Source organism: Scyliorhinus canicula, chromosome 19, assembly GCF_902713615.1.
Source record: "Scyliorhinus canicula chromosome 19, sScyCan1.1, whole genome shotgun sequence".
Taxonomy (NCBI): Eukaryota; Metazoa; Chordata; class Chondrichthyes; order Carcharhiniformes; family Scyliorhinidae; genus Scyliorhinus; species Scyliorhinus canicula.
Genome location: NC_052164.1, coordinates 44,109,659 through 44,129,774, shown reverse-complemented (window position 1 = coordinate 44,129,774; position 20,116 = coordinate 44,109,659). Strand labels below are relative to the sequence as shown.

Here is a 20,116-nt window from a genome sequence, read left to right as displayed (position 1 = left end):
TTTGTCTATCTCCTTGAAGGCAGAGATGGTTTAATTAGTAAGAGTTTATTGCTTATAAAGTTTTGTGGCTCACTTCATCTTTATTGGCTTCTGATCTGTTGGCTACAGATTTGGACATAAAAACTGTGATGTACATTTATAAGGGTGAATGGAGATGATGCAATGGAATATTTTAAGATCAGGTTTAGGATTTATACAGATTAATTTATGTGTTACCAAAATATTGGCGTTCCAAAAAAAAAAAACTGGGCTGAAAAAAAAAAGCAGATTTTCTAGCTTCATTTGATTACCATTGAATATTTTCAGAACTATTTGCCACTGGCAATCACAGCGGATCAAGTGCACAAGTGGGACAGAATAGCACCTGCATGCCCTGCAGTCCTTTGTTTTAGCAATCAATTTGATTTGCTCCTTTACTCCCTCTTTGCAGAATATGCCTTCAATAAATATTCCACAGCGCATGCATGTGTTATACGAGGGCTGGCTGGTAGCTTTGAGAGAACAACATTGGCACTTACATAGCACCTTCCCACCAAAATTCTGAAAAGCTGAAAAGCTCTTATTATGGGGGGGGGGGGGGTGGGGGGGGGGGGGTGGGGGGGTGGGGGGGGGGTGGGGGGGGGGGGGGTGGGGGGGGGGGGGGGTGGGGGGGGGGGGGGGTGGGGGGGGGTGGGGGGGTGTGGGGGGGGGGGGTGGGGGGGGGGTGGGGGGGGGGGGTGTTGGGTTACGGGTATAGGGTGGATATGTGGGTTTGAGTAGGGTGATCATGGCTCGGCACAACATTGAGGGCCGAAGGGCCTGTTCTGTGCTGTACTGTTCTATGTACTGTTCTATGTTCTATTAAGTGTGACAAAATGGCATTAGATGATTGGCCTTCAGGAGGTGAGGACATTATTAGAAAACAAAACTCCTGGTTAAATGGAAGGCTTTGTGGCACAATAAATGTTTTCCTTATTTAAGTCCAAGATCAAATTAGGAGGAGGAATAGGCCATTCAGCCCATCATACTCCAGCATTCAATCAGGTCGTGGGTGATCGGACTGCGGCCTTAACTCCATTTTCCTGCCTGCCCCCAGAACCATTGCAGATCAAAGGTGTGCTCACTGGGGGAAGAATGTGCCAAAGACTAAAAAACCCTCCTCAATTGAAGATCCCTTATTTTTATATTTTTTTCCCTAGTTTTAGATTCCCCCACAAAGGGGTCAAACCCCTTCATAATCTTATGATTCAAAAAGATCACCTCTCGCTCTTATAAATTCCATTGTGTTTCGACCCAACCAGTTCACCCTTTCCTCAGAAGACAACCCCTTCATCCCAGGAATCAGACTTGAGAACCTTCTTTGAACTACTTCCAGTACGCCCCTCCTTAATTGAGACCACAATTACACACAGTACTCGAAGTATGGTACAGGTGCAGCAAAACTCCACTGTCTTTGCAATAAAGGACAACATTCTATTTGCCTTCTTCATCACTTGCTGCACCTGCATGCTAACATCTTCTGATTCATGTAATAGGACACACAGGACTCTCTGCATCAGGGCATGCTGTATGTAGTCTCTGTATTTAACTGACATGCTGTTTTTCGATTATTCCTGCCAAAGTAATACAACCTCACATATTCCCACACTACTCCATTTGCCAGATTTTTACCCACTCACAATCTATCTTTGCAACCCATGGAAAATTTAGAGAAACACCTCCATCCTTTTGCTATTACCCTATCTTATCACTTGTTTGTCGTTTTCATTCTCTTCAGAAATATCCAATCATCTCTTTGAATCCATTTCCGTTGCTCATAATGATTTTCCCTGTTGGTGTATTCTATTGTTCTAATATCCTCTGTGGAGAGCGATTTTAATTCAACTCTTCCTTTCCCTTCCCAGGTATTCCCACATTTCAGTATAAATTTGCTGGGATTCACCTCTCACTTTTGAAAACCTCAATCAGACCACGTCAAAATTTCTTGGGAGTCAGTGGGAAAAAAACCTTGAACCATCCATCACTAACCTAATCTCAATTTCTCTCAGTTTGTATCTGAATGTTCTTCCATCTTCCACAAATGAAGGGCAGCACGGTAGCAAGCAATAATGATTCACAGCTCCAGGGTCCCAGGTTCGATTCCCAGCTGGGTCACTGTCTGTGCGGAGTCTGCATGTCCTCCCCATGTGTGCGTGGGTTTCCTCCGGGTGCTCCGGTTTCCTCCCACAGTCCAAAAGATGTGCGAGTTAGGTGGATTGGCTATGCTAAATTGCCCATAGTGTCCTAAAAAAAATGTAAGGTTGGGGGGGGGGGGGGGGGGGGGTTGTTGGGTATAGGGTGGATACGTGGGTTTGAGTAGGGTGATCATTTGCTCGGCACAACATCGAGGGCCGAAGGGCCTGTTCTGTGCTGTTCTATAAATTCTATAATGACAGTTGAAGTTGATCTCAAACTGAAGAGAACAGTGATGGCTGTGTAAATAAGGAAGCAAGTCACTTTTTCTCTTTTAGTTATCCTTGAACAAGCCACGTGGTGGTTTGGGACATCTATCTGGTGTAATCTTGTTCTCATTCTGTGCCTTTACAAGTTAAGTCCAACAGTTGATAGCCATTCTATCAGGACTGTGGTCCAAACTGATACGAAAGCATTTACCACATGCCGAGTCAATGCCAAGGCTGCAAGGGTAGGCTCTTTGATGTTAGCTTACATGACAAGGACCTAGATAACCACCTCACTTGGTCCTGACCTTGTCAGTATGAATTACATGCAAAGATACTGACTTTGCACTCTCAGAAAAATAAGATCAAATTGTGGAACATAATCGCTGAAAGACCTGGTCAAGATCCTGGACTCCCATCTGATGAAAAGTGTATCTGATATAACCATTCTGCTGGATGCTCTGCTCTTGATTTTAATGACACTTCATTCATCATAAGATACCCAACCAAGTCTGTCATCTGCATCTTTATTAGATCATTACAGTTGCATTTAACTCAACATATATTAAACGGCACATCTTCACTGTAAAAAGATTTACATCACATTGGAACAGAATTCATTACAATTTGAGACACTGGGCCAGCAAGGATCTACAAATACTATGTGGCATAACCATGAAGTGATTATGCCCATTAATTTACACAGATAGATCACAGATCACCTCAACTACCCAACAGAAAGCCAATACAGAAAAGCTTGGATTTTATTTAATTCTTTTTAATACTTACACATTGTAAACAGCACAGAAATAAATACAGTACTGAAGGTAAGTTTCATTCCCAAACAAGACGCCAAAAACATTTATCAGGAGACATCTGCATTTCAGGTTTTGGTTTGAATATTTACATAATTTTCCCAAAATTGCTATTTAAATGGAGAAGAATTTCAACAGGTTAAAAAGAGAATTCCAGAAATGTTATAGAAAAGTGCTGGTCCAATGCTTTCTTTTGCATTTTCTAGCTTCCGTCAATACTGTGAACCACCCACTGTGTCCCTGAAGTCATTTGACGAAATTAATTCACTCATATAGTCTACAGAATTTAGAATCTCAGATCCTTTAAATAAAAACATGGATATGGAGCAAGGATAAAAAACAAGAAAATAACTTCAGTTGTTGAATTTCCCAGAAAGATCTTTAACCAATAGATTTTTGATCTCTCTCCAGAGAAGTAAGTAATAGTGTTGGAAATCCACTGGTGTGGGAGCGGGGAGGATATGGTGATGTGCAAAGACTTCCACAGCCTAACAGCATTATGTTTCCTAAAATGCTTGACTCCAGATGGAAATATATACAAGATCCATTTTGACAACTAGTTAGACAAGAGCAGGCTGCTCAGATAATGCTCCATTGCTGAGGAATGATGCATAATTATTATTTAGTCAAGCAAGACTGAAAGTTAAGGTGCCCTTTATTACTAAACCTGTGCTTCAAAATAGCCGTTGATTCACTGAAAGGTTTGCAATCAGAATAGTGCAGTGTAGAAACAAAGCCATTCAGCAAATTGAGTCTGCTCCAGCACTTTTGAACAGAAAATAAGTTAGTCCACTCTCCTGCTCTTTTTCCATTTAATTCACTGGTAGCCTGTTAGCTATATGCATAACATGGAAAATATTTAATTTCAGTTTCTTCCGAATACGGTTTTTATTTCCAGTTCAATTGTTTTGTTGGACCCATGATTGTCTGGTACTAGTAGCCTCTTGGGTGGTCATGAACTCGCCCAAAATGTGACAGACACTGGGGAATAGAAACAAAGGAAAAGAGGTGGCTTTTACACGTTGTCCAGAAGAATTGCTGAAATGCACAGGCACATTTCTATAGTATTCGCATCAAGCCAATGTAGTTGGTTCCAATTTAAAATAATCATAATTTGCTGAAGAAATTCTTGCTTCTATCAATAATTTCCCTTTTCAATTACACTCTCATCTGGTCTCTGGCCACAGGTTGGAGGAAAAACATCAACAGAGACTTGTTGGGCTGAGGCCTGTTTAGAGTGTCATTTTTGTTTGGTCTACAGAGAATGTTTCATTCTCAAGTATTGTTGGCCTTTTCCAGAATCCATGCATGTAACTGCAGCTGAAAAATATTATGCATGTTGGTCTCATGCAGTATGACCGTTAGCATTGGCTGAAAGTATCCTTCATTCCAGTAATTATTCCTTTTTGAAAGCTACTAATGAATCTGTATCTGAAATTGAAAATGTATCTGAACCTGAAAATGCATTTCCTCATGTTTGCTAATCTGGGCCCTCTCATCAACCCTTCCGCCATTGGGGATGGTTCTAAATCATTCATAATTTAAATCTCTTGGGCTTCCCTGCAATAAGGAGAACATTCTTGTCACACTGCTCTTAAAATATTTTTGATGAACTAATTTGACACATCAGCTCCCTGATCCACAAGGAAACCAAAATCAGATGAAATTCTGATCAGCCTACTGCCATTTCCAGAGATCCACCAGTTGCAATTTCCTTTGTAGCTCTCCTACCCGCAAGGGCTTCAACTGTACACAGCTAGAAAATACGAATATTCCTTCTAGAACTGAGATTTGCACAAAATTTAATTGTTTCAACTGATGATTCCACGGAAGTGCAGGATCAGAGACAGAAAAAGTCAGCAGAAAATAATGGCAGTGTTCGTAAAGCATTTGGCACCATTGTCTCAGGGACAGAGGGAAATGCCAACTCATTGCAATTAAACAAACTATAACAACATTTGTGCAGCATAAGCACAGATTGACTAGACAGAGAAATTTAGCAGATGTCGAACACACGGCTTTGGTATATATTCTACATTATCCATGAGGAAGTTCCAAGTTGTGCAATTTAATTTTCAAAAATCAGCAGGATATAGGGAATCATATTTCTTTGCTAGAGGTATAAATTGTGGAGGGTGTGGGGGCCACTCAAGAGATATTTGCAGTGTAAGAAGCCAATACCAACTTTTGTATTTTGATGACATCAACTTAATATCCTCACCAATGTGAAATATACATGTTACCCAAAGAAAATTCAGCCTGTAAGAATCAAATGGAGATCAGCCTGTTCGGTATTGCTGATAAATGACTTGGTTGAATGCAGTATACCCCCTCAAGTGCAACCACTCCCTACTTACATGTGCAATTGTGCTCGCCAATCCCTGTTGCAAGATTTATTCCCCTCTCCCAATTCCTATAGAGCAATTTACATTTGGCTTCCATTTAAAGGACCGAGCAAAACATATTCCAGGCTCCAAAGCAATGATACTGGCTGGATTTTTATAACACCCTCAGAATGCCTTTCGGCCCACACGTGCGCAATTTAATGATGTAATGCTCAATTTTATTCAAGGTGTTTGGGGAAGTAGGTAGGATGGAAAGACGATGAAAGAGCTCTGCACAGCAACAAGTGAAAGTATCCACGAAGGAATTTAGTAGATTTTCAATATTAAAAACCAGTAAAACCAAGAATGCGGATGTCAATATTTTTTTTTTCAATTTAAGACATGTAAGAGTTTTTCTTTGCAAGGAACATGCAAAAATGCTAAGTTTTTAGACTGAAGATTCACTTTTCCAAGTTGATAGTGCTTCATTTGTCGGTTGCCATTCACAGTGCCCACCAAATAATCATTCCTGGTTGTAAACCCAATTATCCCGACGATGAGGATCACTGCAAGATACAACAAAGAGAAATCAGCATTGAAGATTATTTTGGCAGGGAGGGAAGCGTCGCTCTATTAACGCACCAGGTCACGAGCAGTTTTTTTTTAAACTCAACTCAACTCGATTATCCCCATGCTCTCCAGGCCAGTTTTAGTTACACACATTCCAGCACTCTGTTCACCCTCACCCTTGAGTTTGCTGATTTACATTGATTCCTGGTCTGGCAGCGCCTTGATGTTAACATTTTCATCATTGCTTTTAAATTAAGTCCACGTAGTCTCCCCTTCAGCCTTTTGAACTGTTCAAAATCTCAGTACTCCACTAATTCTGGTCTGTTGTATATTTCTAAATTTCATCACTTCACCAGTGGTGCCTGTCCATCAAGCTGCCTAGTCTTAAACTGTGAAATTCCTTTCTTGAACCTCTGCCTTATTCTCTCTCACCCCCTTTAACATGCTCATTCAAACCTACGCCTTGGACCAAGATTTTGGTCATCTCTTTATGGAGTTCTATCTCAAATTTTATTTACAATGCTCGTGGGCTGCATTGCAATGTTTTACTGTATGAAAGGTGTAATATCACAGAGCAGTACTGCCGAGAATGAGAGCATTCGGTCCATTGAGTCTGTGCTGGCTCTTTCAAAGAGTAATCCAATTAGCTCCATTCCCCTGCTCTCTCCAATATCCCTGCAAACTTTCTCCTGCAAGTATTCATCCAATTTCTTTCTGAAGGGTACTACTGACAATGTATCCACAGCCCTATCGGGCAGTGCATGTGAATCCTAATCACTTGTGTAAAAACGGTTTTTGCACATATCACCTGTGGATCATTTGCCAATCACCTTAAATCAGTGGCCTCCAGTTATCGACCCTCCAGTCAATGGGAACAGTTTGTCTATATCTACTGCACTCAGATATCTGGCCGCCATTTTGAAACAGTGCTCCAATCTCGAGGAGAGCTTGTGGGTCCGCCCCCCCCCCCCCCCCCCCCCCCATGGGCAATGTCACCCCCTACACCGCATGGACATTATCCCACAACCGCCCCCCCCCCTAAGTGAGGACACCATGCTATGGGGTCCCCATGGGTCCCCCACCTGTCACCCCCTCAACTTCCCAGAAGCCCCTACTTACCAGCCCTGCACACCCCACCCTTCAACCTCCCCCTCCACTCTTTCATGGGCACAACCTCCCTGGGGCCCAGATTCCTGGCAGTGCCACCCTGGCAGCTGAGGATATTAACTCAAGAGTTTTATTACAAGTTTTGAGTGCATCATTTCTTTCATATTGTATATGATGTATATGTACTTAACCCTGATTGGAAAAACTATAGGTCCTCCACATGCATTCCAAATGTGGTTGACTCTTAAATGCCCTCAGGAATGGACAATAAATGCTAACCCAACCAGCGATGCCCACATCCCATGAATAAATTTTAAAAAACATTTCTTGATGATACTTAGTGAACAAGACAAATACAAGTTTAAACAGAGGAGATCATATTTCCATATTAGCATTGATTGGATATTGTGTACATTTATTGGAAATGTTTGATACTTGTCCAAGACAGCGATAAAGGCATTACGCATGCAATATTTTTCTCCCTTATTCCTTGTTCTGAAGATAGTGACTCATGTGGAAGTTGATATAGGAATAGGAAATAATGAAACCAACCTTCCTTCTTCTTTCAGGAGTGCCAAGAACTTGTTCACACGATGCTCAGGTCCCATCTGAAAAATAAATTAGAAAGATGTGATGCTATGGTTAGTGAATAAACGGAGCAGATTATTAATCAGTTAGTTAATTGATTTTAAGGAAAAAGGACACCCTGAATTTATTTTGCACCTTTCACATCATAAAGCCCTTCAGAGCCAATGAGGTATGTTTGAGGCGTAGTTATCATAGTATTGTAGGTCAGCACAGCGGTCAGGCTGCATACCATAAGGTCCGCATGTATTCCCTGCATATTTTATATTTTACATTTGTTCTAGTTATAAGTAAACAGTAATTGTGTTTAAACATACAAACCTGGTGACTGTAATTATTAGACAGCCAAGGACCAAAGATTTGGGTATTTTTATAAGAATTATTAGTTAATTCATTTGTGTTGCGACTCCGGGAGAAGTGGGGCTGGAATTGACTGTGCAGAAATCAGATGAACAAAGTGACAGTAAGGTTTCTGTCAACATGGGCGGCATAGTGGCGCAGTGGTTAGCACTGCTGCCTCACGGCTCCGGGGACCCATGTTCGATCCCGGGTCACTGTGTGGGGAATTTGCACATTCTCCCCGTGCCTGTGGGGGCTCACCCTCACAGCCCAAAGATGAGCAGGGTAGGTGGATTGGCCACGCTAGATTGCTCCTTAATTGGAAAAATAATTGGGCACTTTAAAAATTAAAAAAAGAAAATAATCTGCACCTGCTTTCTCCACCCCTTTGAACAGAACTTTAGCACCACTGCTCATGTTCATCCTTAAGTAATAAAATTGTCATCTTTCTCACTTGACTAAACTTCACTAAAGTTAAATGAGTGCTTCCTTGGTTAAGCAAATTTAATAATAATAATAATAATAATAATCTTTATTGTCACAAGTAGGCTTACTGCAATGAAGTTACCGTGAAAAGCCCCTAGTATCCACACTCCGGCATCTGTTCGGGTACACGGAGGGAGAATTCAGAATGTCCAAATTACCTAACAGCACATCTCCCGGGACTTGTGGGAGGAAACTGGAGCACCCGGAGGAGACCCACACAGACACAGAGAGAACGTGCAGACTCCGCACAGACAGTGACCTAAGCCGGGAATCAAAACTGGGACCCTGGTGCTGTGAAACAACAGTGATAACCAATGTGCTACCGTGCCGCCCTCGACTTCCTCAACAGTTATTTACTGCTTAAAATAATTGAGCTAAGTATAAAGTAAATTCCTGAAAACATAGACCTGGGTTAGGAAAGAAAGCTGGAGTAATTAGTGCCCATTTTGAAAACATAACCAGGAGATGACCCCTATAGAAGTATGTACTACAAAATGTTACAGAAGAGGTAAATCCAAAACACTAGCTCAAAGTAAGTGAAGATATTGGTTGAAACAAATAAAGGCCAACTTAGGACTGATAAAGACAACTTCATCACATACAGAATGGTCAGCACTTGGAATGGGCTTCCAATTTGGTACTGGAGATGTGAATGGTGAAACAATGTGATAGGTAGGATGGATAAAGTTACTCTTTTCACCCAATATGGATGAGCTAACATGGATCAAATGGCTTCCTTCAACTCTTTGTGATTGTACAGAGCAGGAAGTCTCATGATCAATCCCACTCTAGTGAATTATTGATCTTAACCAGGGCTGCTGTAAGCACAGGCGAAAGAGGGGTGAAGCCAATTTCTCACTCCTGAATGCTACCCAGTGACAATTATTGAAAGGTGCACCTGTGGATATTAAACAAGAGGAGGAAATAGCTCAGCTACAATGTCGAGTCAGCGAATATGCTGTTAACCCTTGCAGTCGACACTTTTGCATGAGTGGGTAATTCATGTTGAAGGAACAGTGTCCTCATTAAACAATTGTCATCTTCAAGCAAAAAAAGGAAAGACAGAATTTAAGGTAAGAAATAAAAATGCTGTACGTGGTAATCACCGGATTCTAATGTCCATTATCACTCTTCAACCTGCTAGTTAACAAAATGACTCGTGATGCTGGCCATAACAGTGAATAGTGTCAAAAGTACAACCTCGGGGGGCATCCGATGGCGACATGTAGGAGGAGGTCACACGTTGGGCAGCTCCTGCTAGAGTCCTCAGTTTTTGGCCCTTTTCTCCCGGTTTTTGGCGAAACAATGTCCCAAAAACCAAAGAAAGAATACTGGGATGAAAGGAGCAAATGCTAGCCACCCAGCAGAGTTGACTACAGTGCGGCTTTCATTGGGAGAGAAGACAGTTAGGGCAAGCTTGCCAGGTGGGACTGTGCCTATTACGGTGGATATGTTCGCGGTGGTGATGGTGGCTAAATTTGAACGGCAATTCGGCAAACATTTTGAACAAGAGAGGGAGATGATGGAGACTAAGCAGTCGGCGGAGGACACACTGGCCCCGATTAAAGCAGGTGCTTGGAAGGACATCGGAGATGGTGCAAGAACATGGTGAGGTGCTGAAGGGGGTGGAGGAAAAACTACCGTGGCACAGTGGCCAGCTTGCCTTGCTGGAAGCAGAGCTGCTGAAGGTGGAAGATAGAAATAAGGGCCTGAAAGCGAAGGTCGAGGGGCTGGAGAATAGGTTGTGACGGCAGAACCGTAGGATGGTGGGGCTGCCTTAGGGGGTGGAGGGTCCAAGGCAGGAGTACTTTTTGGTGATGTTTGAAAAGCAGCTGGGGGAAGAGGACAAGTTCCCCCCCTTCTGAGTTGGATAGGGTCCACTGGTCGCTCCAGCCAAAACAATGGGTGAACGAGCCACGAAAAGCAGTGATAGTCTGGAAGGTCCTGAGGTGGCCCAAGCAGAATAGAGAGGTGAGGTGGGAAGGCAGCGGTATTCAAATATACTGGAGCTGGCGAGAAGGTGTGCCAACTGGGCAAAGTCAACGCTTTAAAAAGTAAAGTGCATTTTGGGGTGGTTTAACCGGCGAGGCGGAGGATCAAGCTTAATTCCAGGGAACAATTCTCTGAGACGGCGGAGGCATTCATGACGGCTGAAGGACTGGGAGTGAACGGAGACTGGAAGAGGAACTTTGCTGCTGTGGTTGGGATGGGTTGGTTGAGGGCCATTGTTGTAACAGGGATGTGTGTTTTCTTTTGTTTCATTTTTTGGTGTCCACTTATTTTCTTTCTTTGTACATAGTTATGGTTAAATTCAAATTATGTTTGGGGTTTGCTCTTCTGTTTTGATTGCTTCTCTCCTCTTCTTGAGTTTTAATGAGTCGGTGAGGGCATATGGATGTGTGGAGAGGAGACGCGGTTTCAGGATGGAGTAGGGCATGTGGGAGTTTCTATACTCGAGTTAGATTGTCTGGGTGTGGGGACTCCTTTGTTCCGTTGTTGTTCACTTGGGGAAGGGGGATTCTGGCGGACGGCTACCTCGCTCGCAAACTGTAGTTGGCTAGTGAACAGGACCGTGATGTGGGGAGGGTCAGCGGCCTGCTGAACCTGTTTAGGCAGGTTACGGTGTGCCAAGGAGGTGTGAATAGTGAGAAGATGGGGATAATGGAGAGAAGTGCTGTTTCAAGAGGAACGACCTCATGAGTCACTATCTGCGATGGGGGAAGGGGTATAGTTGGCTGTCAGTGACTATGAGTTATTCCTTGTCCCATCTGTTGGGTGGGACTGGGTGCCATCTTGGGTGGGCTCTCTTTTTAGGAGTTTGGTGGGGGAATGGGAACATCCCTCATGGTGAAAATAATTTGGGGGGGTTGAGTGACCCCCAATTTGGTTGGCAACGTGGAACGTTGGTGGAGATGTTTGAAGATTCAGTAATACGGGGGTCACTCCCGAAGACCATGATGCAGGTATCCGTCTCATCTATTAAAGAAAGATAAGGACCCAGTGGAGTGTGGGTCATACCGACCGATCTCTTTATTGAGTATGGATGCCAAGATCTTGGCTAAAGTGTTGTCGCTTAGGTTGGAGCAGTGTTTCCGTCCGGTTGTTGGTGAGGATCAAACAGGGTTTGTGAAGGGTAGGCGTTTGTCCTCTAACTGTTGAATGTGGTGCTATCCCTGTCGGGAGGCTAGAAACAGGAGGTTATTGTGGCATTGGATGCGGAGGAGGCTTTTGATAGGGTAGAGTGGCGCTATTTGTTCGTGGTGTTGGAACGGTTCAGGATAGGGCCCCAAGTTTGTGTCGTAGGTCAAGTTGCTATCTCAGGAACCCAAGGCAAGTGTCCGTACAAATTATTTGAATTGTAGAGATACTTTCAGTTGCACAGGAAAATGAGACAGGAGTGCCCCATATCCCCCCTTCTTTTCGCATTGGTGATTGAGCCATTGGCCATAGCATTGAAGAATTTGGATAAGTGGAGGGGGATAGTGAGGAGAAGGATGAAGCATAGAGTCTCTCTTGGCGCTGATGATCTTCTGTTGCATATCTCGGATCCAGTTCCCAGAATGCGGGACATAATGGGTTGAAGAAGCGATTTGGGGCTCTCTCAGGGTATAAATTGAATTTGAAGAAAAGTTTGTGGTTTTCGGTCACTCCACCGGGGAAGGAAGCTAATCTGGTGTTGCCGTTCCGGTGAACGGACACACACTTCAGGTATTTAGGAGTACAGCTGGCTCGGGATTGGGCTCGGCTTCATAAATTGAACTTTACGAGCCTGGTAAGTAGGATTAATGCTGATTTACAGAGGAGGAACAACTTCACTCCATCATCGGCGGGCTGAGTTATCGTGGTGAACATTCTACCGCGGTTTCTGTTTCTATCCCAATATCTACTGGTTTTTCTACCAAATGCGCTCTTTATGAGTGTGGAGAGATTGATCTCATCCTTAATTTGGGCAGGCAAGGTATCGTCAGGATTTGGAACAAGGTTCTCCAGAGGGACCAGCAGTCAAGGGGCTTGGTGTTGCCGAGCCTAATTTACTACCATTGGGTGACGGACGCTGAGGTGTTGCGCTGGTGCAGGGATCAAGAGGCAGTTTGGGTAAAGATGGGAGTCAGTTCATGTAGGGGGTGGGGGCTGTGGGCTTTGGTGACAGACTCACTTCTGTTCTCCTCAGGGAAGGAACCTGGTGGTCGCCATATTGAAGATGTAGAGACAATTTTGACAGCACTTTAAATTAGGGGCGAGTGCCACATCTTCTTGTGCATGCCCTGAGCTTATAGAGCTGAAGGTGGTGCACCGTGTGCATTGAACGAGATCTAGGATGAGTCGGCTGTTTACGGGAGTGGAGGACAAGTGTGAGTGGTGTGGGAGGGGGCCATCCAACCACGTACATGTGTTCTGGTCAATGCCTGGGCTGGTGAGGCTTTGGGTCTCCTTCTTCGGCACCATGTCGGCAATTCTGCAAATTGATTGGGGGCCAATTCTCTTAGGGGCCATATTCGGGGTGTCAGACTGCTGGAGCTGCAGATGGGAGCAGGGGCGTATGCCTTAGTCTCGCTGATTGCTCGCAGGCGGGTTCTGCTGGAGTGGATGTCAGCTTCTCCACCCAGTGCCTTAGTGTGGCTGGGGATCTCATTGAGTTTTTACATTTTCAGAAAGTCAAGTACACAGTGAGGGGAACTATTGAAGGGTTCTACAAAAGGTGGCAACCATTTATTTTGTACTCTAAAGAGCTGGTCACCGTCAGCTGTTAGGGAGGGTTGGGTAGAGTTTTTAGGGGGGCAGTGGAGTGTGGACACTGCTGTTTCCCTTTTTTGTTAATATAAATTTAGTATGCCCAATTATCTTTTTTCCAATTAAGTGGCAATTTTGGTGTGGCCAATCCACCTGCACATCTTTGGGTTGTGGGGGTGAGACTCGCGCAGACACGGGGAGAATGTGCAAACTCCACACGGGCAGTGACCCAGGGCCGGGATCGAACCCGGCTGCTCAGTGCCGTGAGGCAGCAGTGCTAACCACTGCGCCACCGTACCGCCCCCATTTTTCTGTTTTGTTATTTATTTATCAGAAAAGATGAAATAAACATAATTTTAAAAATACAACCTGGAGTTCATTGATGATTTTCATGTATGGACACAAGCCAGTTAGGAACAGAACACAACGCTTTGCAGCCTAACATTCCTATAATGGGCATAAAGCCATGAACAACATACCAATCAGGACTTGAATGCGGATGATTTTAATGTTGTGTTTGACAGCCCGTTTCCTAATCAAGTATTTTTCATGTTCCAGACTGCTGAACAATAAGTACTTGGCCTTCTAACTCAGGAGGGAAAGATTAAAAGTCAATGACACATAACTATTTTAAAATATTAAAAGTTTCAATCATTCTTCTCTGCACATCGGTCAACGTCATCTCCTGTAGGTCACCAAGAAACTAGAAACACTCACCGGAGAATATTATTCAGCAAAGTCCCTATAGATACTACTGTAACGGTGTGTATTATTATAGTGAAAAGGTAAACATGTGAATGGAGTGCAACCTTTGACAAATGAGTGCTGGGGTAATTTTCTGTATTTCTGGCATAAGATGGAAGTGAATATTGTCACATTGTATACTATTAATCAGTTACTCCTCATTCAGTGGTTGATCAGGGGCTAGGGTTACAGAATTTTGAGAGTCAGGTGTGAAGAGAGAAAATTTTGCTCCTGGAAGATATCTGTCGACTTCATACAACTGGCACAGGTGAGTGCGTAGTTTTTTTCAGGTAACAGCACTTAATTTGGAAAACAACATTAAATGTCGGTGTCTTAAGTTGGACATTCCACTCTGTGACCTCTGGGGACATTGAGTGACCAGAAGTTACTCCTGTCGGAAGGTTGCCTGGTGCCAGATGCTCCATGGCCTCTCCACAATCCCACACCAGGCTAGCCTTCAGCTTCCAGTTCTGATGAGGTTGGCTGCGATGTGTTACATGGCATGGTAAAGCCAGGCACTTAATCCGCAGGGTCTGCAATCAGGTCTGAACCTCATGGGTTTAGGTGGGAGTTCTGAGGGTTTGAGGGGTTGGTTGCTAACCAGAAACGGTCCATGGATTTAATGAATCAAGGCAACACCATACTTGGGAATACGGTAATAGGTAATGGGAAATATGCAGTTATTTAAAGGTATCTTCCTGTCCTGCCAACAGCACCCCCCCACCATGGGTTTCCCAGCGGCGTGGGGTGGATTCAAATGGAACTCCCATTGACGGTGGCACCGTCCAACCAATGTCGGGCTGCCTCCCACCACCGAGAATCTGCGTGGGGAGACCAGAGAATCTCATCCTTAGTGAACATTTTTGGCTTGATTTTAAATTTAGGATTGTTTTCTGGATTGTGCAAACACACACGCACTCTGCTTGCACAGATGGTTTATCCTCTATTAGCATCCCTGTGGAGATGAACAACATTTAAAAAAAGGAATTCTCATGAACCCAATGGAAAGAACACGAGTAGACAAGTTTCCACTTTTTAAAACATTTGCTCTTACAAACCAACTGCAATGAAAATAATTTAAACATTGGGACTAGTTTAGTGGTAAAACAGGGCGGCATGGACAAGTTGGGCCGAAGGGCCTGTTTCCATGCTGTGAACCTAAAAGACTATTAATCAATGGGTGAAGGATATTTCAAGCAAATTTCACCTTAAATAGTTGATACAAAGGTGTGCCTCACATAGTGACAAATATTCACATTGTTTCCTGCAGAAATATGGGACCATGTGCAATCTCAGTCTTTCCAATGTAACCTCCACTTCCCCCTCAATCGTTTTAATCCTAGAGTCACATTAACTAGCAGCTATATTCCATCTGAAGTCTCTAGACAGTTATCACAGATAGCTCTGATGGTACAGAATCCCCAGAAACGCCCTTCTCCTACCCCTTTAGCCAATATTGTGGACTCTGGCAACGCTGAAACTTCAAAATCTGCTGTCCTGTATTCAGCTCTCTGCTTTTTCAAAGTGTAGAAAACCCACATCAGTCTAGTCTTTGCTCTATATTCAGAGACCTGCTTCAACATTAGGACCTGTTCGAAGACTGCCAAACAGAAAACTTCCATTCAGAGAAAACCTTGATTGTTTCTTCAGTACACAAGTTCTCAGTGGCTTCTGGATTGCCAACAGAAAACACAGGTAGACAAAACCTTGCTGCAATTAGCTTTCTATTTTCCCTTATCCTCAGGTCTCACGGGCATTTTTAGGAATCTAATGGTGTCATAATCAGGAATCCGATTAGCCCCTCTTTCAGAATACTCTCCAGCCCATCTTTGTTTTCAAGGAACATTACACAAAAAGAAACACAGGCTTTTCTCAACATAAACTTCTCCTAAACAGCATGGGCCATCACAATTGCTGGATTAAGGTAGGGCAGTGTATCTCAAGCAGAAGTAGTATGGCCAAAAAATCAGTGTGGCAAGACACAGCAACTTTTTTAAATGGTGTGAAAGTTGGGAGTATTCATATGCATTTAAAACCAAAACTTGCAACATCTTCTATACAAATAAACTAGTGATTTACTTATGACGAGTGAATAAGTCAAGATTACTTTTAGGTGATTAATTTACAAAAGCATTCAGCCTTTTGGTCCTCATCATCTGTGGTGTTCTTTATTTTTCTATCTAATGGAAAAACGAATGACCTTGCCTAAAATAACCTATATATTCACATGACACCGTTAACATAATAAAATGTCCCAAGACGCTTTACAGGAGCAGTATAAAATACGACACCTAGCTATATAAGGATCAAAAGCTTGGTGAAAAAGCTAGGTTCTAAGGACTGTATTAGGAGGAAAGTAAGGTAGAGCGGTGAAAAGGCGCAGGGAAGAAATTCCAGAGCTTAGGGCTTATGCAACTGAAGGCACAGCCACCAGTGGTGTGGAGATTCACAAGAGGCCAGAATGATACAAACACATACCTTGGGAGGTCTGTGGGGCTGGAGGAGGTCACAGAGATAGGGAGGAGCAAAGCCATGAACGGATTTGAAAACAAGGAGGAGAATCTTAAAATCAAGATTTTTTTTGACTTTGAGCCAATGTAGCTCAGTAAACGCACGGGCAAAGCTGAATGGGATTTAGTGAGAGTTTAAGGACAGAGGGATTTGGAGACCTTGAAGACAGAATGTGGCAGACAAACCAGGAGTGCAGGGCTCAGGGCAGCACGGTGGCACAGTGGTTAGCATTGCAGCCTCATGGCGCCGAGGCCCCAGGTTCAATCCCAGCTCTGGCTCACTGTCCGTGTGGAGTTTGCACATTCTCTCATGTTTGCGTGGGGTTCGCCCACACAACCCAACGATGTGCAAGGTAGGTCGATTGGCCACGCTAAATTGCCCTTTAATTGGAAAAAATTAATTGGGTAATCTAGATTTATAAAACAAACAAAAAAAATAGTCAGAGCTACAGGTAAGAAGGTATGAATGAGAGTTTCAGCAGCTGATAAACTCCAACAGGGAGACGGGGCAATGTTAGCACGGCAAAAGTATGCAGTATTAAATATGGCACAAATATGTGGTTGAAAGTTAATCTCAGGGATAAATATGACATCAGATTTATGAATCGATGGATTTAGCCTCAGTCAGTTTTCAAGAAGAGGGATGAAGTTAGTATCTAGGGAATGGGGTTTGGGAAAAGGGGACTAAAAACAGTGGCTTTGGTCTTCCCAGTATTTAATTGGAAGATATTTCTGTTTATCCAGTACTGGATGTTGGACAAGCAGTCAGAAAATTCAGCAATAATTGTGGAGTCAAAAGAGGTGGTAGACTTGGAGATCATCTGCGTACAAGTGAAAACTATTGTTTTGCTTTGAGATGATGTTACCAAGGGGCAGTATGTAGATGCGGAATATATAAAAGACATCACTATTCCCTATAATTAGGGTCACTGGATTAGGACAACAGCATTTAAAAACTGGGGATCCTTAAACCAGTAGTTACATTTCACAAATGTCTATATTTCGATCAAAACCACAAGCCATGGCTCTGCTCATAAAGCCTACCCTAACTAAACACATGAACAATGTACTTTCTGTAATTCAAAATATTATATGAACACACCCAACAGGCACAATCTTTCCTTGATTTAAAAGAAAAATAAACACACACTTAAGAGTCACTTTTAACACAATTAACATACCCAGATGCACCTCAATACAACATATTTTCCCTAAATGTTTTTAAACAAACTTCAATGATCTCTGTTCAAACAAGAACTTGCGCTTCAGTGGACTTGGATCTGGAGAGATGCATGATACCTGGAAACATCTCACAAACATAACCTCTTAATAATCTGCAATTATTAAACCATAAACATACACTCTAATACTTAGTCCTGTCAGAGCTTTGACAAAGGGTCATCGGACTCGAAACGTTAGCTCTTCTCTCCCTACAGATGCTGCCAGACTTGCTGAGATTTTCCAGCATTTTCCCTTTCGTACTCTAATACGAAATAGTACTCTAATCTGCTCATGAAATTACGGTAGATTCATGTAGTGCACAATTGATAGATCTTGGAGACACTCGCAATCGTTACATGAAGGGCTCGCCACAAAGTATTATTCTACTGTAAACCACATACAATCTCTTCCTTACAAGGTCAAAATCAAATGTGGTTTGTAAAATTTGTAATTTCACTGTAATTAAAATTGGAATTAATGATTTATGCCACTGGCATTGTTTAACATTGTGGTTTAACTTGCATCTTTTTTAAAAAATGTGTATTGGGAGAGAGAGGCAAACAGTGCCAAATCTGCTCATGGAACAGCTTGGCTCTAGGTTGCCCCTACATCCAATTATAAAGGGAAAGGCCAAGAGTAGGTGTATGAATATGTGCCATGGCACTTAGGTGGCTGTCAACTCCCAAGATAAACACTCCCCCAGTAGTACATTGGCAAAAATACAGACTACCTGAGCCATACAGATTAATGGGTCTTGAATCGGATTGCTAGTTTGGGTTACACCAGGTGATCTCATCTGGGGTGGGCATGTTATGTCCTGATAATTGAAATCAGCAGCAAAACAGAAAATGTTGAAAAGACTTAGGTCATGCAGCATCTGTTAAGAGAGAATCACAGAGCTTTCCTGAGAACACAAGCCCCAAAATATTAACTCTGTTGCTCTCTCATCAACCGCTGACAGACCTGCAGAGCTTTTCCAACATTTTTTGCTGTGGATTTAGTATTTTGCTTTTGCAATGGAATCAGCACACTGGCTTAAGGAGGGAACATTAGCAAAGGTATTTCCCACTCTCAAATACATTCTAGTAACATTGCCTAAAAATGATAATTGTGGCGGGTCTGCTCAGGGCAGAATTGGACTAGATAGTGATGCTACCCAAACTAGTGTAGAACAGCCTGCTCAAACTCAAAGTGGAGTAAAAAAAACTGCCTCTTGGCAGAGGCATCATTCAGTGCCCGTGGACCTATGCTTTGGGAGAAAAGGGAAGAATAGCAGCAAAAGACGAACAGAAACAGAACAAATGACACTGAAATTGAGATTCTATACGTGATCAGGGTGCATGAAGTGGAAGAAGCAGAATAGAAGGTGTGCATAAAGTACGCAATACTCATTCAGGTTCCAACTGGAATGAATTAGGCAACCAACTGAGCCCCTATTTGAGCGCAGGCAACCTTATTGCTAAATCATAATTCACGTTGAAACTGAGCCTGAAATAGATGCTTGTTGGAAGATACCAATTGGAGTTGGTTTCCTTCCTCCTTGAGAGTCCCAGGTAAGACTGCCCACATCTGCTGGAGGACAAGGTACTGTTTACGTAACTGCTCCTTCCCTGCTACAAAAACAGCTCTTCGTGTTGTTGAAGCAGCTGAAGATCACAAAAAATTAATTAATCTACCTTGGATAAACATGCTCATCTTTTTGTTGGCATCGATCTACATTTAACATCAAACGAGTGTGCCTTAAGGCAGCATTGCTGCAATATTAGCCTGAACTTGGAGAGGTTAAATTGGTTTGGTTTAGGAAACTCTCCAGATTAGCAACGACAATTTATGGTTGGAAAGCAAATCACATCTGATTGCTTCAGAAGTCAAAGCCCAAATCAAAAAGCTTAAAACACAGCTATCAAGAAGGCAGCTCCAGTGGCATATGCCAAAGTTACTCAACGTGTGTTTATAACAAATATAACAATAAATTTTCAACGTTTGGACTTCACAGTGCAGATTTCTCTCCTCCTCTCAATTTCTTCCCTTCTTTCCCCTCTCCGCTGATGTTGCCAAGGGTAGTTGTTAAGCTGCCGGCTGCTCCTGAACCGTCCATTCATGAGGACTATCTTAACACAAGGGGTGATACACATCAGAGAACTACTTAAATATAATTTTGATAGGAGAGGAAGGGTGAAGTCTGCCTATCATCCTGCATCCATTACAGATAAAGAAACAGAACTGAACACAGATAAGGGTGGAAGTAGATGGACAATAGTGAAAAT

General features: G+C 42.9%; 1 protein-coding gene across 1 annotated transcript in view; it reads right to left on the bottom strand.

Annotated features, from left to right (window-relative positions):
• Positions 1 to 2,927: 2,927 nt before the first annotated feature.
• The window catches only part of LOC119953848 (vesicle-fusing ATPase), a 303,368-nt gene continuing 286,179 nt past the window's right edge, over positions 2,928 to 20,116 (bottom strand). The window contains exons 20-21 of the mRNA XM_038778413.1: positions 7,786 to 7,841; positions 2,928 to 6,122 (exon numbers count right to left, since the gene is read on the bottom strand). Coding sequence (XP_038634341.1) covers positions 6,080 to 6,122; positions 7,786 to 7,841 — 99 coding nt within the window. The 3' untranslated portion in view covers positions 2,928 to 6,079. The remainder of the gene's footprint in view (positions 6,123 to 7,785; positions 7,842 to 20,116) is intronic.